At 38.4% G+C, this 25,650-nt stretch overlaps 1 protein-coding gene across 6 annotated transcripts in view; it reads left to right on the forward strand.

Annotated features, from left to right (window-relative positions):
* The window catches only part of ROS1 (ROS proto-oncogene 1, receptor tyrosine kinase), a 73,485-nt gene extending 48,215 nt beyond the window's left edge, over window positions 1-25,270 (forward strand). For all 6 annotated transcript variants that reach the window (XM_064649691.1, XM_064649692.1, XM_064649693.1 and 3 more), the window contains 11 exons: window positions 175-362; window positions 998-1,087; window positions 1,804-1,939; window positions 2,357-2,519; window positions 2,796-2,860; window positions 5,489-5,618; window positions 6,572-6,669; window positions 7,280-7,483; window positions 8,631-8,765; window positions 14,006-14,169; window positions 23,911-25,270. In XM_064649691.1, coding sequence (XP_064505761.1) covers window positions 175-362; window positions 998-1,087; window positions 1,804-1,939; window positions 2,357-2,519; window positions 2,796-2,860; window positions 5,489-5,618; window positions 6,572-6,669; window positions 7,280-7,483; window positions 8,631-8,765; window positions 14,006-14,169; window positions 23,911-24,056 — 1,519 coding nt within the window. In that variant the 3' untranslated portion in view covers window positions 24,057-25,270. The remainder of the gene's footprint in view (window positions 1-174; window positions 363-997; window positions 1,088-1,803; window positions 1,940-2,356; window positions 2,520-2,795; window positions 2,861-5,488; window positions 5,619-6,571; window positions 6,670-7,279; window positions 7,484-8,630; window positions 8,766-14,005; window positions 14,170-23,910) is intronic.
* The last annotated feature ends 380 nt before the right edge of the window (window positions 25,271-25,650 follow it).

Raw genomic sequence — 25,650 nt, forward strand, 5'->3', positions numbered from 1 at the left:
GACACAATTTTTTGCTCTGTAGCCAGAATCTCACAACCAGATTGAGCTTTCATGCAAGCAGAGAGATATTGTGAAAACCATGGAACTGAAGCGAAGAACAGGGTGGGGGGGAGCAGTAAACTGCCCTCGTGGCATTAATGACTTATCCGTGGTGTTGTGCTGTGCATGTTTCAGGAAGCAGTCTGGCAACACTAGCAAAATGAAGTTCTTGTGGGAGGTGGTTTACAATGGCTCCTGTGGCAGTATTTGCACATGGAAGGCCAAGAACTTAGAAGGAACGTTCCAGTTCAGAGCAGCAGCTGCAAATGCACTGGGAGTTGGTGAATACAGTGACACAAGCAAGAATATAGTTCTGGGTAAAGGTATGTCTCATACTTTAGTATTCTTTTATTTTTTTTTTTTAATTCTAAGTAATCACACCAATTTATGAACAGAGACTTGCTATTTTAATAATGATGTTGCTGCAAAGGTAAAGTAATGTGTCTTGTAGGTAATAAATGGTGACGTTTACATGATGGACCCCAGCTGCTAGTGCGCATGCAGGCTCTTTTGCACAGAACAGTGGGTCTGAAATGTACTTCTGCTCATTTATACCAGTTTGTTTCTGTGGCCCTGCCACTGCTTTATGACATGATTCTTGAAAAAAGGCAAGCTCCCACACTGGGCAAAGATGTGAAGATTACTTCTTTCCTTTGGCCAGAATGTTAGACCTACACTCTGTGGGTGCTTTTGGAAATCCCACCTTGAGTGGTTAAACAGTTCAGTGTTTTCTCTTTCTGCATACACTGTAGGTCATCACCACAGAAATGGCCCAGGTCTGGGGGAGAAGGATTAGTCTGACCAAATGCAGACATCCACATACAGTCTACAAGAGAGCTTTGTGCAGAGGAAGACATTTACAAAGCAGGCTGCTTAAGGGTTCTCTCAGGTCAGCTCCATAGGATTGATACTGTTTGTATACACAGTCATTAACCAATTTTCCTCTTCTATTTAACAGAAGGCACAGGCACCACAGGCACCATCACTGCCATTGCTTCTGTGATTGGAGTTGTGCTGAGTTTGGCTGTGGTCTTGCTGTTCGTTTTTGGTATGTGACTAAATTTTTTGCATATGCTTGTTTTGCCAGGCTTCAGTAAAAGGCAGTCCAGGTGTTGGGAGATTACTGTCCTCCAGGTTTAAGGAAATGCTGAGCTATTCCTAGGATGGGAACTGGAAGAAATTTGCATATTCTCATTCTTTGAAGCCCTAAAGATAACTGTTTATATTTTCAGTATCAAGAATAGGATGCAAATTCACTCCATCCTCAGGCATTTCTTGCTGTTGATTACCTGGAGGGAGAGCACAGGAATGCTGAGGGAGCTCTGATGTTCATATGTATCCTTATAAAAACTTGTACCTTACAATTCTCAAGTTTGGAACTGCATTTATTCATGCAAGAGTCCCGTTATCTTTCTCTTAAGATTTGTTCCTGAAGAAAGGATGCAATGATTACCCTGAGATGTACGTGTCCACATCTGATGGTCCTGTCCTCTCACTCCTCTTCCTTTCCCTGGGATGCATTAGCTGCCCTTCAGGCTTGCCACATACAGAAACGGATGCTTGACTGGTTTCTCAGCACAATGAGCTGAGTATGTGTTTTGTGGGAAAAAGTTGGCCGGATGGCTGGTTGGAAATGACTTGCATCCATGAGATGCTTGGGGGCCATGTTGAACTGAATAACAAAAAGTCTGTAGCCTTTCAGCCTGTTTGTACATTGGGATGCTCTCAGAGCGAAATACCTGATTAGCTGCTTTTCTGTTCCAGTATGGCACCAAAGATGGAAATCCAGAAAACAAGCCTTGCCTGGACGGATAGTGTTTATCAAGGAAGATAAGGAACTAGCTCAACTCAGAGGGATGTCTGAGACAGTGGGAATAGCCAATGCCTGTTACGCTATACGGTATGTCCTCAGGGCAGATGTATTTTCAGGACAAAAACATGTAAGAGGGCTTCTCTGTACCAGTTTTCATCAGGGCACTCATTCCTGACACCTCAAGGTAGAGTTAAGGGCTGCATCTGTGCTGCAGGGCAGGTCTGCTCTGAAGGGCGCACTGACATGTGGTCTCCCTGGCATGGAGCCTGGCCTGAATTGCCCCTAGCCCACCCTTCATGCTCACCCTGGCAAGAAAAGTAAGTGCATGAGGAAGGAAGAAGTTCTGGTGTTTTCCAATAGCTTCCAAAACACCCTGGCCTCAACTAAGCTTCCCTTAAATGTATCTGATGATAGAAATAATACCACCTTCATTTGAAGAAGAATTTTAATAAAATTTCAAACATTTTTAGGTATGAACAAGTGATTAGTATTGCTGTTTTGTAGTACTCTTCCTTCTCAGGCAGAGATTGAATCATTGCCAACCTTCCCTCGGGACAAACTGAACTTACACAAATTGTTAGGAAGTGGAGCATTTGGAGAAGTGTATGAAGGGACTGCAGTAGATATCCTGGCAGGTGGAAATGGAGAATCCAAAGTAGCAGTCAAGGTAATTGTATCTGTATATTTCTCTGGCAATGGAATGGGATGGGCAGATAGGTTTGTCTTAGAGGTTTCACCTGAGACATGGGTGTTGACAAATCTGGGTACTTCCTTGCAGCATTTCTTGCAAGTCACTTAAAGCTATGCCTATCTCCTTGTAATGATTTCTGGAAAATAATGTATATTTAAGGCCATGTCTATGTATGATTGCTTTACGTAAGTGCTATGTGATGATGATGATGATGACCAAAGTGTAACTACACTTTTGCTTTCTCTTGAGTAGACTTTGAAGAAGGGTGCGACAGACCATGAGAAGAGTGAATTCTTGAAGGAGGCACACTTAATGAGGTAGGGACAGCTCTGCCACTGGGCACCCTTCAAAGCCAGCATCATGTGAAGATGGTGGCCTTCCAGAGGAATGAAAGCAGGACTTTCCTCTAAACAAAGTATTGTGGCACTTTTAGGGTGTTCTCCTGTTTTTGCTAACAAAGTAAATCACTACTGATGAATCTTACAAAACTAAAGCTATAAAACAGATTAGCAAAATTTAATATATATATTGCAAGTTCAGTATGCTCATAACATGAATTTATTTGGGTTTGGACTGGTGTATTTTGGTATCCTTGCTCATCTAAGACTAAGTTAGTTGCTAAAGGCAATCAAACAACATTTGGCTAATCCTGTTTTACCAAAACAGATCAGAACCAGCTGATGCCTTCAAGTTTTAACTTACTGTGGAAATTGTTTCTGAAAAATGTTCATATTTACCACTAGAGGCTGCCACATACCTTTTCTGTTGAGGTAGACTTAATGCATCTGTCACCAATGCAAGAACGTCACATAGAAAGGTTTGTGTTTCAGCTGAAAATCTGGTTTTCCAGAGTCTCCACAGAAACAAGCAGAAATACAACTGAAGTTTTCAGCTGGTAACATTGGACTAAGAGTGTAGTTTAATTTTCAGACATACCTCTGCACTTTGACTTTTATTTCATGAATGCAGAATTAGAAGCATTTTTAAAAAAATGAAGGATTTTGTATCATGCACAGAAAATATTGTGTTTTTAAATTTGAAATTGGTTTTCACAGCATTCTATTTTTGGTTACATATTTAAAAAAATCTTGCATTTTTGCCTAACTTTTTCCACATACTGTACCTGAATGGGGTAAAAGGCTTGTGAAAACCGAAATGTAACCATGTCATTAAAGCAAAAATTAATTATAAACAGTAACAGTTGTGTGTAAATATCTTATAATCTCTCTTCAGTCTATCTAGCAGTCATAAACCCAGTTAAGGTCTCTTTTCTATGTAGTATAGAAATTATATGGACCCATAGTTGAAGTCTCTGAAACTTCCCCAATTCTACTTTCTTGTTGCACGTAATAATCCAAACCCAGAAATCCTGGAAGAATATATAATTGAAAATTATTGCATTTAAATGTAAACATTAATATGTACACCAATAAAATGAGTCAGAGAAATTAAAAGAATAGAAAAGTTTATGTATTATATATTTCTAATAGTCATTAAACAATGACAATTAAAAAGATATATTTTTATTATTTATTTTTTAATATGAAAAATAACAGTTCACACATGGAGAACTTAATGATTTTTCTTTATGTTCATCTGTAAGGTCTCATAAATGAAATCAAACATAGAAAGGAAAAATAAGTAGATCTGATTGTTTACAAACCTTGATGTAAGATTTAAAAGAGCAACTTTTCTTTTGCTTGCCTTTTTGGATGTTCATTAAAATTTGGATTGTAATGCTATGCATAGTGGCCCAGTTAAGCTGAATTTGAAGGGATGTCCCTGAATTCTATTTAGTACTTCTATTATTGCTATGCAGCAGTGGGGAAATTGAGTTGTCTCTATTACAGAAAGTCATTTGTTATTGGTAATTGGTGAGTCATTTGTGTACAGATATATGTAGGAAATCCTTGTCCCTTCACTTGGGAAGTAAGGAATGACAGCTCAGTGGAGAAAGGTCTGTATTGGTTGTAAGGAAAATGCCAGGTGCTCCTTCCCCTCTTTTTGTTCCTGAAAATGCCAAAATTTGTCTGATTGAGAGGTATGTGCTAGGGGCCAGGGGCAACTGTCAAATTCTAAATCACACTTTTTGCTAAAGTTTTGCCCACACCTGAGACTACATGAATTAAAAGAGGTTAGAAGGAAAATGTCCCTCTGCTTTATTTGTTTACACTTGTGCATTTGACAGCATTTTGGACACCATCATTTCTCTCAGTAGAGTCAAGTTTCTCTGACTGCTGGTGCAAGTGCTTTCACACAGCGGTGAGAAGCAAAACCATTTTCTAAAACAAGAGGTGTGATTGTAAAAACACAGGCACTGACAGAAGCAAAAATATTCTTCATTTTTAAAAAGTGCTAGGTCTGAGAGTGCCAATTCCTTTGTGGTAATCTGTCTTTTTAGACACACACAGACAATTACTCGTATACCTATAAGTATTTGTCATGTGTATTTTGTTTCTCTTGAAAATGTACTGTGAGAAACAGTTCCCCTCTGAATTGTGAAAATTATATATTGCACCTTGTGCTTTTACCTTTCTCTGTGTGTTTTTCTGAATCATCAGTTCTACTATGAATATAGTAGTAAAAGTAATTTATTAAAATAATATAGATACTTTCAATGTACAGGTGGCAAATCACATTATTCCTAGAAGAAAATGCCATTTGGCTACCTTTTTTGTTTGCTGAAAATAGAATGAAATGTGCTTTTTAATATAGGTACATGTATTAGAGTGCCTGTCAAAGAAAGTGTAAGCCTGTGTTTTGAAGGGATGTCCCTGAATTCTCTCCATGACTGAGCAAATCCAGGCACTGAATCATGTTGTTCGTAGAGGCAGGATTGTAAAGGCCAAACTGCTCATTCATTGCTTACAGCTATATACATTTTGTTAGCTATCAACCAGCTGGATTTCTCATCTGTAGTCTTACAGTTGTTTCCTTCTCTTTAGTAAATTTGATCATCCCCACATTCTGAAGTTACTTGGGGTGTGCCTGTTAAATGAACCTCAGTATCTTATTCTGGAGCTGATGGAAGGAGGGGATCTACTTAACTATTTACGAGGAGCCAGAAAACAAAAGGTAGGGTAAGGAACTGCCCTTTCTCAAAGTCCATGCTGATATTCAGCTGTTTCTGTACCTGCAAAGTCTGAATTGGTTTTCCTTAACACCCCGAGACTTCAATATTGAGTGCCAAGCTTGCATTCAGTGGTGCTGTGAAGAAGAGTCAATGTCATTAGATTACTGACCAAAATCATAGTTTCAGTCATGAGATGTCTGCTGAATTTCTCTCTGTCAAAATCATAACCAGTCCTTTGAAAAGTGATCATAAATAATGGTGGTCATGTATGTGGTCTACTAGGTATTGTAGGGGGTTTTTGTCTTTAAATAATAGCAGTATCATTAAGGTGTGAGGCATAGTCCAGACATATAAGATACTATCCCCATATCCTCAGATTCTTTAGAAGGAAAGAGAAAAGAATAAAGAATGAACAACTTGAAGTAATTTTTTTCATCGTTAGTATGCAGATTAAGAATGTGGATGGTAGGACTGTAGGTCAAAATGACTCAACAATGAAATTTTATATCATGATAGCAATTGTACAGTTCATTTACATGATCAGATCAAATCCACAGTCAGTATTGAACTGTACTGAAATGTATATACATGTACTCTACTAGAAATACACCACACTGATTAATAGAGCAACAAGAAAACCTGATCTGATAGTGGGAGGAAATTTTCAGGATCCCATTTCTTCCACAGCTCTGAAGGTCCTAGGATATTTTTAGTCCCAAATCAAAGAACAGGATGCATTCACCTTCCTTATAGTGTAGTGATTTGGCAGTTTACCCTGCTCCTAATTAATATTCATTCTATTGACATATAGAGATTTTACACCTCTGCTTCTACTCTTTTGGAAAAATCCTACGCATTTCAAATGAAGAAACAATACCATCTTTATATAGGGAGGTTGTCATTCTGGGTTGGTAAAGCTCAAAGGCATGATTACCTCTGTCTTTCTTTCTTGTAGCTCCAGAACCCTTTACTGACAATGACTGACCTCTTGGATATATGTTTGGATGTTTGCAAAGGCTGTGTCTATTTAGAGAAAATGCATTTTATACACAGGTACAGAACTTGCGTTAGTCTTCACAGATTTACCCACAGAGTCGGGACTAATTATCTTAACTGGGAAAACTGCCTAGAAAGATGTCACAATGTAACAGGAAAGGGGAGAGCACTGGAGTAAAATCTAATGTTACACTTTTCTGCTAAATATCATCTGCAGTTCTCTCTCAAAATGCTGGGCCACTCTAAGATCTGAATCCAGGGCTTATTGAACCCTTGGCAAGAATCATACCCTGTGCAACAGAGAGAAGGGCGAGTGGAGAGATCCAATTTACTGTCCTCATCTGCCTAATGGGTAGCTTTAGAGGACACAGACTTTTCTCAGAGAAGTACAAGGAAAAGACGAGAAGCAACAGGTACAACTTACAGTGAAGGATATTAGATAATGTTGTTCACAATGCAAGATCAACCACTGATTCAGATTGTCCAGAGGGGTTGCATCATCTCCAGTCTTGAAGATATGCCAAACTAAACTAGTGAGGTCCGAAGTCCCATGATCCAACCTTGAGGTTGGCATGGCTCTGAAGAGAGGGTTGAACCACGTGACTTACAGACCTGAGTTATTCTGCAATGCAAATTCCATCCTCTTTTTTTCTGCCTTACAAATCAGGGACCTGGCTGCTCGCAACTGCCTTGTGTCTGAGAAGGAATATGAGAGCTCCTCCAGGATAGTAAAGATTGGTGATTTTGGGCTTGCCAGAGATGTCTACAAAAATGATTATTACAGGAAAAGAGGAGAAGGCCTACTCCCTGTCAGATGGATGGCTCCTGAAAGCCTTATTGATGGTGTCTTTACAAATCATTCTGATGTCTGGTGAGTTACAGCAGCTACACAATTGTGGGAATAATATTAAATCCCACAACAAGAAAATATTAGTTCGTAGGAGGAATTACAAGGTTGTATATTTCCATCTCTAATAATATTTAGGCTAAGACAGATTTCCTCCTAAGTGATATTTTAATGGGCTAATGAAAAGTTTGGCACCACAAATATATGATATATATATTATGGGTATATTTCTTTATGCTTTGAGCTCTAACTTTGGATTCTGGATTCAAAGTCATGAATGTCACTTATGTCACTTAAACAATTTTGTACTAGGCCCACAATGTGGTTTTTGCTTGATCGGACAGTGAATCGACTGCCTGCATGCTGTTCCATTTTGTTTTCCATTAGGTTTATTGGCACTTCATTCCTACAGCCAAATACCCTTACCATTTTACCCTCTTCAAGTGACTTCTTTATTTTGAAGATCAACTTTCTCAGTGTCATCAGGGGAAGGTCAAAGCACTTTGCTGTGGAGGTTTACCTAAAGTGTGTATTTCAGTAGCTTTGAGTGTATGGTGAAGAGACAGAGACCCACTGTCAGAGACATGAAAAAAAAACCCCAAATAAAACCAGATCCACAAAGACTGAGATTCACACAAGTTTAGATTTTGTGGCCACAGGTACTCAGGTGGGTTGTACCCACCAGTCTTGTCCAAGTCCTCAGCCCCTGCACCAATCCATTTGACTGCCACTCTTGCACTTATCTAAGAGAGCCATTTAGTGCTCTGTGCCAAACCAAATGAGGTGCTGATTGCTCCATGAGTGGGGCTTAGGAGAACTTGTCTCTATCCGTTTAAAACATCACCTCTAGAGATTTCTAAACACTTGTTTAAGTGAGGACATGCTCAGTCAGGCAGTGTTGCCCAGAGAAGATGTGAGTACTCAATGTCTTCTGAGCTGCGTCTCATTGAGTCTGGGAAAGTGCGTCGGTTCTACACACCTATTTTAGCTGTTCCAGAGACTGGCTTAGGGACAACAATGAATTAAGACTTCTAACTTAATTTTTCTGAGTCTTATTCTTAGGTTAGGCATATTTTAGCTGTTAATAAGGAGATTATTCATGATGACTATGACTACTAATTTTTCTTTCTTTTTTTTTTTTTTTTTTTTATTTCTTGGTGGTGCTTTTTAGGGCTTTTGGAATACTAGTGTGGGAAACATTAACTTTGGGTCAACAGCCATATCCGGGTTTGTCCAATACAGAAGTTTTACACCATGTACGATCAGGAGGAAGGCTGGAATCTCCAAACAATTGTCCTGATGACCTGTAAGTTAATTTTGTTTAAATGTTGTTGATAATATTTATAAGAAGCAAGAGACCTGTTGCCAGTCATACCCACGCAGAGCTCAACATCATTCCTTTTTGTTTCCAGTAAAACAGCTAGCTCTGGTAGCTGCCAACCTCCTGTTAATTCATCCAGCACTGCAGCCTGTGAACAAGAATATAAGTGTTGAAGTTGAATGGCGAATATTGGTCTTTTAAATAGAGTTTCAGGGACAATATAAAGTCAGTCTTGGGCATGAATCTGGTAGTAATGTGAGAACAGCCTGGGAGTACCTGATGGTATTGGTTAAAAGTTAAGATGGCTTCAAAAAAGAATTTACTGGTCTAGTAACAGTAGATATAACTGGCTTTCTCAATGGTAAATGCAGGAATTAGGCTAATATTAGAATATATGTGAAAAATAACCTATGCTCTCTTTATAGATAGAACTCTTGCAAAAACCAATAAGAAAAGCCGAAGCAGTACAGGAAAAGGGAAGTCTGCAATTCTGCTTAGTCTTTAGCTGGGCTGGATAAATAAAGCCTTAAATTTCTATTTGTCTCTTGAGCACAAAATTCAGGTTTAATTGCAAAATTCTTGCAGTTAAAAGAATAAAATAAATACATCTAGTGGATCAAACCCATACTGACGAGAAATGTGTAAAGGAGGAAGCTGAATGTGAACTCAACAATCACTCAATATTGTCTAATTTCATTTCTCAATTTCTTTATTACCCACTCTGTCCCAGCAAAGCATGTAACAGCTGGTCCTACAAATAGAAGGAGAGGCTACTGAACAATTCTTACTCCTGGGGCTGAGGAAAAGGGTTGAGAATAATTCTGTGATTGGAAAACCAGTATTTCTCTGATAGATTTCACAGTCAATTACCATGCTCTGAATTCCAAAAAAGATGATTATTTATCATTATGTAGATATAGCTGAAACACCATAGTAGCAATTAATAAAACCCAAACCAAAACAACCAAAACACCAAACCAAACCAATAAAACCAAAACCCCCCAAGCTTTAGCACTTGGAGGAACTGGAAAACTGAAGAGATTAGAATTTTAAGAACAGAGGGAAAACTGGAAGTCACAGAACAAATGAGAGCCCAAAGCCATTTTATTTTTGAGATCTTCTTCTGAAATAGGTTTCCTCAAAAATTTTCTGACAGCTCTCCTGTGAATAAAAAAGAATAGGAGACAGCTATATCCCTGTACTAATCTGACATTCAAACTTAAGCAAAGGCTCATAAGTTGCCTTAAAACAAGTGACCAAATCTTAAGAAAACTTTGCTTGAAGTAATTTTTAAGGTGCCAGATCTTGAACTTAGCATAGCATAGGGCTTAAATACTGGTCTACCTGTTGTAACTTGTAGGATCAATGCCTAATAGTGGGAAAGCCAAGGAGCTGATGAGCTTAGGCTCTTGTACCATCTTTTATCTCATTTGGTGAACACTCAGCACCTGCATGCAGCTTCTGTCAGTAGCATAAATAGCTTTTTGCTGCTTTCCTAGGTCATTAATGGCATACTGGGATTCTTGACATTCCTGTTTCCCTCCTTGAGGTTTTGAACCTGCATCAGGACACCAGCCGTCAGTAATTGTCTCCTCGGCACTTTGGCTTGCTCATTGTCATTTGACAAAACAAACCATCACTGACAGGAAAAGAGTTCAAAGGCCAAAGTACTTCAGCTGAGAATTGTTTAGGAATCTGTGGTAGGCTTACACTGCAAGTGCAAGTAGGGCTGGCACAGAAACTTTGGGGTGAAAAAGCACTAAGAAAGTGGGATTGGGATTTTTTTTGGCAGGGTGAGAAATTCTCTCCCTTACCTCCACAAGATTTTGCTCCAGGGACTAATCATCTACTCTTCCCCAAAGAAGTGTGGATAGGTAAAGCTTGGTAATGAATTGGAAAAAGGGGCTTGGGGACCTATAAATGATACTTGTTTATTGAAATATGAATTAGATCTATGAATGGAGCTACATTTGCAGTCAGATCCACATCTGGTACAATCATTTGAGTGTGAGACTTGCATGCAAGAGAATGCCAAGGTTCGGACTGATCTGAGCTAACATAGATCTTCAAAGTCTGTGGATTACAGTCAAGAGAATTTGTACAAGCACCATACCACTCGCTGACCTGATTTTGCAGTTTCACAAAATGCTCAGTCCCATGCAAATTTACATAACTGACTTCGATGAAGAAATTTTAGTTTGGTAACTAAAAGCTTTTTGCTATTTGTCTCTGGGAATGGCCCCCTGGAGGGACTAAGAGAATGAGAGAGAAGAAGGCCTTGATCAGAATGCATCAGATGAAAGCAGAGACTCTTCTTCATCGTAACAACCTTTTCTAAGAAAATCCCACATTGATTATATTTTCCATTTCATGGGAGAAAAAATTGGTAGTGCTGCCCTGTAGCTTCTGTGCTCTGTAGCACATTTCAGGAATTGTTCACTTTCAGCTTCCAGGACTGGATACTGAGTATTAGTTATTTTTTTTCCAGGCCCTTCAAATTTAATTTGCCCCATGTAAGCAGCTCTATTGGACATATGGTTGTCAGTTGTTGCACCCAGATAAAACACAGGTGTGAAGTGTAGGTGTGTAGGTTTACATCTAGGTGTAAAGGCTAGTTCTTAAACCTTACATAAACCTTTAGCTGATGCTGTGTTTGAAACTGTTATTTTGCACTTTTTCCTTAAAGGCTTTCCCTATAAAGTAGGGGAATCCTCCGAGTCTCTTTCTTATGCTAAAATGATGCACTGTTTGCCAAATATATAGGAATATGTACAGGATAAAAGCTATTGTTTATAAGCAACTTGGCATATTTACCTGGCTTTGACCGTCTCGATTGACCTCGTGCTGATGCATTTCTGAGCTAGTGGAAGTTTATGTTGTGTGACTTAAAGCTTTCAATATCATAGCATGACTTGAAAGCTAAATATCATGCCACAAATAGCTGTACATGCAAAATTTGCAGATATATTTTGAGACAGCATGGAAGTTTTTGTCATTAGAAACCTAAGGCCTACCTGAATTAAATACTTGGTGAAAAATACCAGTTCTATCTGGTATCGATATTTTAAGACAACCAACAAGTAATTTAATTTCGTAAATAAAAATATGAAATATAATTAAAAAGAGAAAATTACAGTACTGAATGTTTCAGCAACAATTAGTATCCCCACTCCATAGCAAAACTGAACTGCTTTATAAAGCAGATTGTCCAATAAAAAATTAGTTATTTATAAAGATAGTGATTGGTCATAGGAATACAAAAATATTCAGAATCCACACTCATGATGTTCTTGTTTCATAAATTAAAAGAAGGTAGATTTAGATTGTATATAAGGAAGAATTTTTTTATGATAAGAGTGGTGAAAGACTGAAACAAGTTGCCCAGAGAAGTTGTGGATATATCATCCCTGGAGATGTTCAAGGCCAGGTTGGATGGGACTTTGAACAACCTGGTCTAGTGGAAGATGTCCCTGCACACGGCTGGCAGGTTGGACTAGATCATCCTTGAAGGTCCCTTCTAACCCAAAATATTCTATGAGTCTATGACTTATATATCATTTCCTGTTTCTTTCTTCTTCTGTTGGCTTATGGCTGGCTGTTTCTTCCTTTCAGTTGAAGGAGCAGTGTACTCCATCAGCTCTTTTACTTCATTGCTACGCCTTCCACAAGGCTCTGCTTATGAGAGCCCAGGTGCTAACCTGGTGGAGCACAGCACCTGAATTCATGTATTTTGCTTGGATATCCTACCAACAATCACAACCAGAAAGCAGATGGTTTGGCTTCCAGCATCCAAGGCTGAAATTTAGTGTGACAGACATTTTGTAGACAGCAGAAGGAAAACCAATTCTTTAACCTCATTTTGAGTCCTATTCAGTACTTTTCATTCTATATTTCCAGTGTCATCAATAACCAGTACACCTGAAAGCAAGCAGTTGAAGTGATTCAGAGTGTTATGAAGTCACTACCATTTATTAGATTCTTAAAATGGGTTTGCAAAATTTCATGGGATCATTTTCAAAAAACAGAATTGCTCTGTTCAACTTGGAAACCACTAGATACAGGTCAATGAAAAATGGTTCTGAAACAATTTTTCTACTCACATTATCATCCAACACTAATATTTTAATGAAAAATATCATTGAAAAATCAGAAGTCAAGAGATTTTTCCCAGCTGTCACTAAGGGTTTTGTAAAATACCCAGTTGTGGTGAAGGACAGCAGTTATCTTTTTAAGATGGATAAGCAAGGATCTGAGCAAGCCAATTCATTTCACATAACTGAGTAATACCTGGTATCACATAGCAGTAGGTTTGGGAACGTGTTTGTCAGGGGAGGGTTTGAACTTAGGGCTTAGAGGTAAATGCTCCACATTCCATGAGCAGCTTCCTGAACAGGCCTTTCACTGGCTGCTTTCTGGTTTTGAGACTCTAAGACCTCTTTCCACTCCCAACACTTAGCATGTCCAGGTGTTGGCTGTGTTTTGGTTTTCAGCCTGTCTCCCACTGGCTTTTGTAGGATTTGGTTCCTTGACTAAGGAACAAAAACCAGCCCCTATCCTTTATACAAACAGGAGGTAAAGTTTTCCACTGAATGGTAGAGAGAGTGTTGTACAAGGTGGGCTAGAATCCCTGCACCCAGAGGAAATTTATACCATTTTTGCCTTTGATGGGAAAACTTACTCCACTTTGTTTTGGTCTGGAGGCAGAAATCTAAATTAACACTCTCTGTGCTGGAGGGTTTGCCTTGAACTTCCTCTAAATTTGAGGTAACATGAGTTGAAGGAGGATTAAATAAGTTGAAAACTTCAGGTTCATTTCTGGATTTACGCTTTTTTTTTTTTTCTCTGAGAGAATTTCCTCCTTCTCTGCTTCCTTAGAAAATATTTCTGGCTTCTTCAGTGAGAGCAGATGTTAATGGCAAGTGTGGTTTTTAGTGGTGGTGGGTTTTTTTGTGTTTTGTTGTTGTTGTTGGTTGGTTGTTGTTTTTATGTTATAGCTGCTCCCAATCTCAGAAATATCCATCTTTGAAAAATTAAAAGGTTTTAAGGTGAGTATTCCTGACATCTGATCTTTAGTTTGTTTTTCCTTTCCTCAGCAGCTGATGATAATCTTTGTACCACATAGAAAGTTTTCAGGCCAAGCTTGCTTCTCAGATGTTTAATGGTAAGTGTTGAGATGAATGATTCTATTATTGTTAATGTTTGCATTGTAAATTTTTCTTTTTCAGATGTGATTTAGTGACAAGATGCTGGTCCCAAGAACCTCACAACAGACCTACTTTCTCTTATATTCATGACAAACTGCAAGAGATAAGACACTGTCCACTGTCCTTCACCCACTACCTTGAAGAAAAAGAGGCATCAACTGGAGTCATCAACCAAGCTTTTGAAGGTGAGTCTGGGCCAGTACCTGTTCTTATGGCCTCTTCCCTGTGAAGAGGAATTCAGCAGTGCTTTTCATTGCATTTGTCATTGTCTCAAATTTTTTGCCTGTAAAATGGAAACAGCAAAGATTTACCTTGGTCATAATGAACTTGTAAGGATTCATTAGATGCCACTAGGTACAATGCATTAGATAAAGCATGTATAAGATTACCAAGCAAAAAGGCCCAAATGAGGTTGCAATTGAGCCTGACTCACAGGGACATCCAGCTTGCATCTAAATTTTTGATACTTCACAGCCCTGTTCCACTAAAGTAAATGTTTAAGTTCCTTGTAAAGCTGGGAGAGCCTTAGAAGGCTTCTGTGTGGAAATCTGTTTCAATTTCAAAGGCATCTACACCCTCTCCATCTGGTAAACATAGCTGTTAGACACTTACTATAGGACTACTGATTCGGTAGTCTCCTGAAAGTGAGGCATAATTTAGGTTCCCAAGTATGGCAGCCTTTATCCAAGCCCAAACTGTGATAGCACAGGTCTTCCCTGTGCTCTGCACACTGTGAATGAACAAACTAGGTGATGTTAGGGAAGGCACACTTAAGATATGGGACACGACAAAGTCCATTATGTAAGAACATTATTCATGTTGTGAAGTCAGGAATTAAAAAAAATAAGTGGTGCTAAATTTGAAGCTGTCTATGCAACTGTGATTTAAATCACCTAAATATGGAAATGAATGTCCTGACTAGATCAGAACAACAATCTCTTCATGTTCTGCAGTAATTCCTGACTAACTAAATATTGAGAAAGTGACAAATATTAGCAAACAATGGATCTGAATATGCAAAAAGAAAGTTTTTATCAGTTGAAATATTTCGCTTTTGTTTCATAGATCTCTTTTTTTTTTTTTTTCATTTGATCTGTTTGCATTCTATGGCTTTCTAAAGGAAAATATTGAATGAAAAAAGAGGTAATTTCCATTCCAAGAAATGGAAAAAAATCCCAAACCTGTCTGTTTCTAAAATATCTAAAGAATATCTTTATTATAAAGATAATTGGTGGGAATTTTTGTGGGTTTTTCTTTTTCCCCCTTCAAAAATTGTTGTTGAACTAGGAACTCACCCTGCTCCACAAACAGTTTTGATTCTTCAGTATTTTGTCTTTTCTTAAAAACTTCCTGATCCATCACAGTACTGAATTACACAATTACATAGACATTTTTGTACAGGAGACTACCTGTATTCAATTCACTGGCATTGTCCAGTGCTCACTTAATGCTAGTCTATTTGATATTTTTGCTAATCTTTATCATTTTGTGTAGCTTTATAAATGCCCGTTTATGCCCATCTTGATTTCTCTGTATGTCAGATCCAGTCCATGCATGACGTGTTTACATGTCATTGCAAGACTAAAATCTTTATAAAGACATGATGGGACCAAAGTAAGCCAGCACTGATAACCTATCATTTCATGCTTTTTTAACAGCTGATTTTTCACCCTTAGGCTATAATGAAAAGCTTTGTTTACTTGCATACATTGGAATTCCTTAGTTTCTTTAAGGGTATCTTTGTTCTGAATAGTGGCATTCAGGAAAGAGATACTTAGTCTGGCACAAATCTAAGCCTGGCATTAGCTCAGGAAAGGAGTACAGCCAATCAATTAGGCACTATGCCCAAGCTAATAGCCTTTAGCTAATAGACTTTATCTCACCTAAATGCAGCTGTCTACAAGCTAGAAGTCTCATCTAAGATACTCTTCTAGATAGCTCTGTAGCCAGAAGTAGAAACAGATATCTCCAGAAAGTGATAACTCCTATGTTTTAGACATGTATCCTAGCATGAAAGGAGTCACCTTTTGCTTTATTCTTCACTAATGATGACTGGCGTCTAGGTGACTTGCTATATTCATGGAGTGAATACAAAGAGTCACAGGGTGGGTAAGATTGGAAGGGACCACTGGAAGTCATCTAGTCCAACATCACTGCTCAAGCAGGGTCCCTTAAACACATTACTGAGGATCATGTCCAAAATACAACATCTCAGATACAGTATCTCAGCCTAGATGTTTAATATTCAGATGGCTACAGGAACACAGCATTCACTGGGTATGGGACTGTACTGATTCAACTGCTCACACCTACTCTTGAGCTGCTGGGGTTTCTAGATAAGACATCCCTGTGCTGTGTTCCCTAGCTCCACAGGTGACAGAGACATCAAAACTAAGGGAGTTAAGAAATTCTTGTGGCATTACATCAATATCTGTTAAAATCTTTAGCAGGGCCGAAAATTCTAAAGAGAAGCCTACTCTTTTGCTGCTTAGAATTGGGGAAAGGGGCTGGAACATAGGTTGCTGTCCTTTTGGTGAAGCAGGTGGCACAGATGTAACATGAAAGAATTTTAGTTTCAGTCTCTGCAAATCTCTGTTTAACATGTGTCAACTAGGTATGATCTTCCCCTTGCTGTTAACTTGCTCAATCTCGGTAAATAATTGCTTTCAATGGGATGACAAATATATATTCTTAATGTAAAAAACATTAATTTGCCAAGATTTCAGGTTCTGCCACACAGCAGAGATCACAGAGAAAAAGCCATTGCTTTGTTTGTTTGCCAGGAATAGAAGTAGTATTCTTAGAAATGACCAAGTTGTTGCAAAGGGAAATATGGATTGAGGCTTCCATGAAAAGTTTCACTTTAAATGATAAAAAATTGATAAAATTAGTTTACTGCAGAAAATGTTGTTGTATAATGGACTTTCAGGGTTGTCCTAATAATAGTAGTATTCCATAATGTATGTTGTATTCAGGGAATCTGTTGATGGTGGTCACTTTTAAAATCAGACTCCATTAAGTCTGTTTACAGTAACTTAGTTGGTAAAAGCAGGCCCACTCCAGTAAGCAGGGTAATTCAATGTAGGCAGAGCTTTGGCTCTCAGAGCTCATGCTTGGCACCCTCCCTCCCTGAGCCTTAGACTTTTCGCCACTAGCTGCTGTGTTTCTTCTTCAGGCTTTCCCCCATTCTTCCCTTTGCTGTGTGCTTGACCGAAGGTCTAGAGTCCTGGTGATGTCTTAATGTTGTTGAATTACCTGACCAGGGAGACGTGCATGTCAGTTTTCTGTAGCTGTCCAGCCTTAAATTAATTCAACAGTTTTTCTGCCTGCAGTATAAATCTCATGCAGTGGAGTTCAGAGAAATGTGGACTCCAGAAGCAAGATTGATTTAAGCAAGAAAAGGCCACTCAAATTCTAGCTAAGCTTACAGACTAAAATGCATGCTCCATTATGACCCTGTCGAAAACATTTTAGGGCTTGGAATATGTCTTAGTTTGTAATTTGTAAAATATTGTAAAATAAGTAAGTGATTTTAAAAATTTGCACAAATTTTTAGCTGGAACTAAGTGCAGTACTTGTGTTTGTAGTAGTAGTAGACAGATGAGAGGCAAAACAAATCCAAAAGACTATTCCATGATGGTTTGTCCTGGACAACATTTTCCAAAAATGTTACACGGTCATTGGCCTTTGTGTGTAATGAAACTCCTATCATGAGCCTCCTGCCAAGAAATGTTTGCTCTCACCAGGTGACCTGGTTCCAAAAGAAAGAGACAAATGTCAAGCAAAGTGAAACAACATGCCTCAAAATAACTGTGATACTTAGCCTTACATGGAATCATGCATCTTTCAAACTATCTTGAGTCTTTCCTGCTTGTAGGTAGCCACACCTTTAACAGATCCATACATGCTGTCAGTGCTTTTCATAGGTGGAAGAGCTGAGAAGCTCTAGATTTTCTCAATAATCTTAATGCCAGTGCAATATGACTCACAGATGGCAAGTGTGGGTGAACTAATACAGACAGTATGTTAGTGGTCTGGGCAGCACTCTAACAGGATAGCATGGGGATGGCAAAAGAGACACATGCTGTGCTATTGCAAGAGTCACCCTTCTAAAGCAGGTATCAAATGTCAATAAATACGCCTGAGCAATACCAGCACCTCCTGGCACTGCTGCTTTGGAAGGGAGGGAAGGAAACGCAGGACCAGGGTCTGCCAGTCTAGAGTTTTTCCTTCTAGCTCTTACAGGCTTTCCCAGGACATTAATTGTGGGCTTAAAGTAGCAGTAATGATATTTATTTGAGTGAGGGCAGCATTAACCAGCTGAGTACTGAGACACCAGTGGGTTTTGAATTCAATGGGACTTTACTGAGCAGAGGCCCTGTCACCAGAGTCCCCATTCATTGCTGAAAGATAGTCTGTTCTTCCCCCATTTACAAGAGGTGCAGTGTGCTAGAAGGATGGCTCTGCATTGCTGTAAAAATAACTGGACCATCTATTTTCAGACATAAGTTTTTACATTTGCACATATAAGACAGCACTGTATTTTTTCAGGTCCCAAGAGTGCCTCTTTACAGACGGAAACACCTGTTTGATTTGGCAAACATTTTTGCCGACATCAGACAACTGGGCATTAAGCAGCTGGAGCGACTCCTTGCCTTTATGACCCAGGAGGACTATTCTTATCAGGGCTGCTCCCCATAATCCCTTTTGGTCCTATATGGAAAAAATGTCTAATTGCTCAGAAAAAGTAGCTCCTCTGGTGAGAGAAGATGCAGGACAGTTGGATGAAATCCAGGGTAAAAGACTAAAGACTAAAAGGAAACACATTTGGCCTCAAAATGATTTTTAAACAATTTTAAATGATTTTTAAATCATTTAAATCCCTAAGCTGGAGATGTTGCTTGAAAAATGTGGGAAGATAAAAGAGTTAGAATTTTGTAATGTTTCCTTTTTTTTGTTTTTCTTTACAAAGCCAGTAACTCAGTGTATTTCTTCTTTCAGCAGTTCAGGTACTTTCTAAAACTGTCACTTGTACTTTTTTAAAATCTCTGTACAAAACTTTTCACTGAGGGGATTTGATATTAAAATATAGAATCAGTGATTTCATCATTAATTATATGTTGCACTCTCTGCTGACTGAGTAGCTCCTGTTTTCTGTTCCCCATGTAAGAGTCATCAGTTTATTTTCCTAAACCCAACTGCCTTTTAAAAACTGTTCCACACAACTCTCTGAATGTAAAGTAATCACTTGGGCTTCCGTAATCACGGAAGCTTCTCTAAAGCAGATGTGTTGATAAGAGACATTTTTAAAACCTTGTATCTAGTCTCCTTTGTATTTTTCTGAAATTCAATAATCCTCTCCCCACTTAGCTTAGTGAGTGGCTGACCCAAAGCCAGCAGAGGTCAGAGAAAAGGCTTCTTCTTCTGAAAGAGTGAGCGGTTACAACACTGCAGGAAAAGGGGGACTTGATGGTGTGATATCTTATTTGTACTCTAGATAAACGCTGTTTGATTCCAGAGGATGCGTGTGAGCCATAAGATGCTGCAAGTAAAGTCATGCTAATACTTTGCCTTGAACTGATGGAAAAAAAATCATGTGATATAATGTTATAAGAGCTGACATCTGTGTAGACAGATGTGGATAGGTATAAGGAACTAAAACATAAGCACTGCATTCACGCTATCTGTCTAGACTGATAGCAGCAGAGAGTTGTAGACACATTCAGAGGATGTTAATGCATTAAGGCAAGGATGCGAAATAAGCATCTCCACAAAGCGATTCATTCCTCCTTTCTCTCTCTGTTGACTGCAAAGACAGCCTAGGCAAGGAACTTAAATTGGACACGTAAGATATGGGTCCTCAAAACTTGGTAAAACGACTCCTGCTTTGTGACCTGGAGAAGGAGAGTGCTTTCCTATTTGTATAGCCTTGTTGCATTGCAACAAATGTGGAATTGGTCTTTCTTGTTGCTTTTATATTATTAATTATAATAAACTAGAAAAGAATCATGTTTATATCTGTAATTCCTCAGACAGCTTCTTGCACACAGAGATTTCAGTTCACAGATCTCTAAAAAACCTATTAAAATAAAAAGAAAGGCAGGCAGTCAATGCTCCAAGCAGATTAGAGCTGAGGAAATGCAGGATGAACAAAATTCTCACTTTTAACACATTCAGTGTCTGACAGAATAGCGAAGCTCCATGAGTCATCCTCAAACCATGCAAGATCATGTGCTTCATTAGACAGGAAACACAGATATATCTCCACTGATATATAATACAGAGTGGAGTATTAAAACGGATATATGTTTGTTCTATTTATATTCTTACTGGCAATGTGCAGAAATTGAAACACAGTACCTCCAGCTCCAGGTGGCCATCAGGTACCAGGAAAATATTCTCTACACAGGAACTATCTCCTTGGGATAACCAACACAGCTGAGGTAGAGAAGTATAGGTTCAATAGACTTGACAAAGACATGTCATCATGTGCTCCTCTTGAATGTGGTCACAGTGGCCATGCCAGTAAGGCAGCCCATCTCTTGTTTACTGCCACATACTTTGTGTGGCAGTGACAAAGGACAGAGTATGCATGAGAAAAACAGGAAGGTATTAATGAGAAAAAGCAAATGTGTCTGCACTTCTAAATACCTTACCACAGTGAAGGTGCTAAGCGTTGCATGAGATTATGTTACCCAGAATCAGTAATGTCTCAGGCTGGCTACTTAGCTGGTGTAAATTGGTGGTATCACACTGGTTTCTATGGACTTTGTTAATTTATGCTAGCTGAGGATCTGGTCCTGAAATAGCCGTAATAGAAGATCAGCATCTCTAGATCAGTTTGTTCAGCCTCTACCAATCAGCTTTTCTACTGACATTATTTTTCTTCTTATGTGTTGTCACCTTCTTGAATTTAAACACCAAAAAAACCCTTCTGCTTATCAAGACATCACAAAAATTTGCACCCTTCCAGGCAGGACTTCAAAACATGTTGTGAGCCCTCAGAGTCTACTAAGCAGGCAAGGAAAGACATCGCAATCATGAGGCAGCACCATGGCTACTCTGGCAGGAAGCAGCTAACTGAGATGCTGAGACTGGGAAGGGGGAAGCACAGATTTTATCAGGTTAGGGCCAGTCTCCTCAGAGGAGGCTAAGCAAGCAAACTATTCCTCATTATGTATGAGTCAGGCGATAATAGTTTCTTGTGTCAATTAATGCATGGCTCTCTAGAGTAAGCTTCTGCCTACTCCTCAAGAGATGTATTGTAATTAATTTACCTGCAGTTTAGCTTAGAGGCTGTGATTTATGCACAAGCTTTAAACATCAGCTTTAAGCACAGCACTACCAGGAAAAGTGTCCAGAAAGGTCAAAGCAACATGAATTTAAGACCTGAGACATGTGTCTGTCCAAGTAAAATGCTGAGTTTTGAACTTGCCATTTTAGCTGTTGGAAGCAGTCTACGTGAGACAGCTCAGAGCTCAGTGGGAACCTGCTTCTCAACAGAGTACTTCTCAGCCTGTACAAAGCTCTGGACTGACAGAGCTAGCCTGTCTCGTGCCCTGAAGTAGGTTGTTTAAAGTGAGCATGGGTAACTCTACACTATGCAGCAGTTCACAGTGTAGACAACCCCTCAGAATTTAAACATTTGGAGTTGACTCCCCAGCACGACTTCAGATTCCATGAAGGTGTTTCTTGGATGTCTCCTCTTGGGGTGTTTTGTTGACTCAGCCAGGCTTTGCTTGTGAAATCTGAGGGGATCACATCACATGGTTTATCCTGCATTTACTCACGTATAACCCAGCATGACTATACATCAATCAACTAATTTTAGCAATGTTAAAACTGAAGAGAAAATAACGATATCTCATAAATATACTGGCCTGCCTCCCCACTCCAGTTTCTCTCTATCTTCCTTCAATTTCTTAATGTTTTTTGAAATGAGGTTCCAAAGATTATTCAGAATTCTCTGACTTGACTTATGGCTTCTCAAGGTGTTGGTGTGCTTCTAGCCCTCACATTTCTAGGGCAATTTCACATTTATCATGATATTTTTCTTCAATTGTTCATTTTCAGTATTTTCTGTCTCCATCCATCGTTTTGCTCCAACTAAACCAGCAAAAACTATTTGCTTGCTTTGCTGACTTACACAACAGTCCAGCATTGCACTATATAGCTTGAGATCTTCGTGTATCTTCTTTGGCTTGTACAGCAGAGCAGTGCTAAACTTTCATAGGCACTGAATACTGCGCTAAGAGATGACTCAATAGTGAAGGAAAGGGCAGTTACAGTTAAAAATCTCATTGTGAAAATGGCAGTGTATCTTATACATGTCATGTCATAGGAGAAAAGTCACGAACACTGTATTCTTCCTCCCTCTTTGGATATGATAAGAATATTCTGCAAAAATAGACTTTCTTGATTATTTCGTTCCCAAAGCTCAAGAAGTAAAACCAAGGCAAAGTATTTGATTTTTTAGATCTTTTTCTCTGTAATGAGAAACACAGTTGTGCATAGGCTGAAAAAGGATTATAATATTTAATATATTCTGTAGTTCTTCAGACCTGTTGGGGAAAGAATTAGTAATGTATCTATATATCTGGTAAAAATATCTCAGTGACCTCATACTCACATTTGTGTAAACATCACCTCATCAGTTCCAGATACTTATACAGGAAACAAATCTGAATGCTCCTCTAGTGTTCTATACTTAGGCAGGTCAGCCGGCATATGTCTGGTCTGTAAATACCCAGTTTTACTTGGGTATTTTAAGGTTTCCCTCTTAAGAGTTTGCTGTAAATGTGCCCTCAGCATTTGCTTGTGTGCCTTTTTAAAAGTAACTTGCCCCTGGGGATTCCCATTAAAAATTTTATTAAACAAAAAACAAATACAAAGAGCTGAACTGATTGGTAAAGGCTTAGTTGGGGTTGAATTACCAAATATTGTCATAATAGTCCTGAACTGATGAAATGAGTATCAAATTATTTTTCATTGCTGTCAGTCACTGTGGTATGTGACCATAGTTTGCTATAGTTTGTTCCCAACCCTGTCTTGCTAATAGGTTTCTACAACCAAAGTTCTCTTTCAGACTTTTCCTGATAATATTGCCTAATGGACTCTAGCATGTGGAACACATTTCTCACTTTATAACTGAGGGAGATGTGTGATTATAGTGGCATAATAAATTGTGTGTTGCCTGGTGGAACAGCACAACAGTTGCAATTCCTTTGAATACATAGCCCTGAATGTCACATGCTTAACTTTTCAGTTATGAAGTAAAATAAGGGGGGAGTGTAGTAAAAGAAGGTACATGTTGTAGTAAATGCAAAAAATAGCAACATTTATAACTTGAGCATTTAGTTAACCATTTTTATATTTCTAAAATATATATGCCCTGCAATAGATTTCAAGCAACTATGTATATATGAACTGCATCAAATTAAGGAAAATTAGAAAGTTTTTAAAAATGGGAAAGCCACAATGGATTGACAAGTTTAATCTTCTAGAAAGACGGAATACTACAAGTCGTCTAGAGAGACAGTATATAATGATTCAGTAGATATAAAACTGCCTATGTTACAGGACTCTTTAGCAGTATTATTAGCAGGTTTACTACAGAGGTACAGATTGAAATCACTTTGGCTTTATGCAGTCTATCTTTACAATGAAAGGAAGCAAGTCAAGTATTCATAACTGTATTGCTGCCTCTGGAGGTATGAATGCTGATGACCAACCTTCCCCAAGTGATTTGCTTAAAGTTCTAATTCACGCAGGCATTGGCAGAACATGAATTTGAATCATCAGTCACTCCTTATGCAGTCACTAGACCAGCTTTCTCCAACAGCTATCTGATCTTGTTTGCTTTCAAATACTATATGTATATTATTGAGCTGTTGTATTTTTTCTTTTTCTTTTTTTTTTAAATGCAGATAATGAGACTCCATATGCAGATTCAGATAGTGTTCTTTCAGCCACATTAATGGAAACAAGGAATCAAGAGGGCTTAAGTTATTTGGTATTAGTCAAAGAAGGCAAACAAGATCAAGGAAGCATCAATTCTACTGAACTTTCTTAAGTTTGGTTCCCCCAGAGAAAGAAGAGAAAAACTCTCTCAGAGAAGACAGAAGCAAAGGAAAATATTCTGCACATCGTCATACTTACAGAGGTGTTTAAAAAAAGCCCCAAAGACTTTTTAATAAAGCTACCAGAAAATATTATAAAATACAGAATGATGTGCACCAGAATAAGACAACAATTATGTATCCTTTGATTTTCTACATGTTATGGTTTGGGTGTTTACACAGGAGATAGTTATAGGTAATAAAACATAGACAATAAGTGATTTTACTGTGGTATTGATTAAACTTATGCAACCATGTATGCCTTAGGTACAGGCAGTCCTTCAAAAAAAGGGAGCACTGGTACGTTGTTTCAAAGAGCAGACCAGCTTGTTCATGAAAAAAAAACGAAAAGTTGAAGTCTAGCTTCACTGTGCACAAGTAAGATTTTAAAAATTGGAAAAAACCTTAAATGCTGAGCTTCAAATCAGAAAGCAATCAATGAAGGTTGTCCACTGCTGCAGATGGTCTGCTTCACTATTTAATTTAAACAAATGCTTGCAATCATCTTGCATATTAAGTTGCACAGCAAACAGTCTGTGAATCTGGACAGTTCTGTTTTCTTACATTTCGTTTACTTTCCCTTTTTAATGTTTATCATCCTCACTTATTTTTTATGAGACTGGGTGAAGGGAGATGCTTTTCCTTGGTGTGTTTCAAGATCAACTCAAAGTATATAATAAAATTAAATCTAAATCATTACTGAATAAAAAACAGGAATAAGCTTTTTGGAACCTTTCATCACGAGTAGTAGTTAGCAAATTATGCAGAGTGTTCGCTGACATCTTTCAGGAAGCTAGAAACATGCTATGATTTCATGCAAATATTTGATAATGTGGCATACTGGAGAGTAGTAATGGCGCTATCTGATGTCAGAATGTATACATTTTCAAGATGCAACTCCACCGAAGTCAAGCTTCAAAAATTTCTTAAATGGAGATTCAACACAAATAAACAAGAAATTTGGACTTTGACCGTTTTACTCAAATGAAATAGAAATTAAGATATTTTGAATTAGGATTCTTCAAAGCCCATTGACAAAGCCCATTGAAGCATTTTGTAATTATATAAATAGATTTGCTAATAACAATTGCAACACTTTGCTATTCTCACCAGACTGTGAGCAAGAGATAAAAAAATAAATACTGTATTATGTTTTCTTCCTCTTCAAGTGCTTCTTGATTTGTTGTACAGCCATTCCTTCCATTTCAATAATATAAAATTACTGATGTTTACTAAGCTGTAGCATGTGTGAGCCAGAAACCAGGAGGATCCCAGTTCCTTATCACCACACCTGGATGTCTTCACATGTGTGCGTAATTCCACTTAACTAGCGAAGACTGATCAGTCAGCAAGCCACACACAAAGGTTTGGGAAAACAATGGGACTTCATATGATATTTTTTTTTTTAGCAGGAGAAACCTTCAATCCTGCTAAAATTTTGTCTAGGCAACATCTTTCACAGTCCTCACGAGTGCCTGTGGTGTGACATCCCAAGCGGATTCAGTTTTGGGTAGGTCTGCATTGGAAAAGGATCATGGAAGAGCCTAA

Source organism: Pseudopipra pipra, chromosome 3 (genome assembly GCF_036250125.1).
Source record: "Pseudopipra pipra isolate bDixPip1 chromosome 3, bDixPip1.hap1, whole genome shotgun sequence".
Classification (NCBI taxonomy): Eukaryota; Metazoa; Chordata; class Aves; order Passeriformes; family Pipridae; genus Pseudopipra; species Pseudopipra pipra.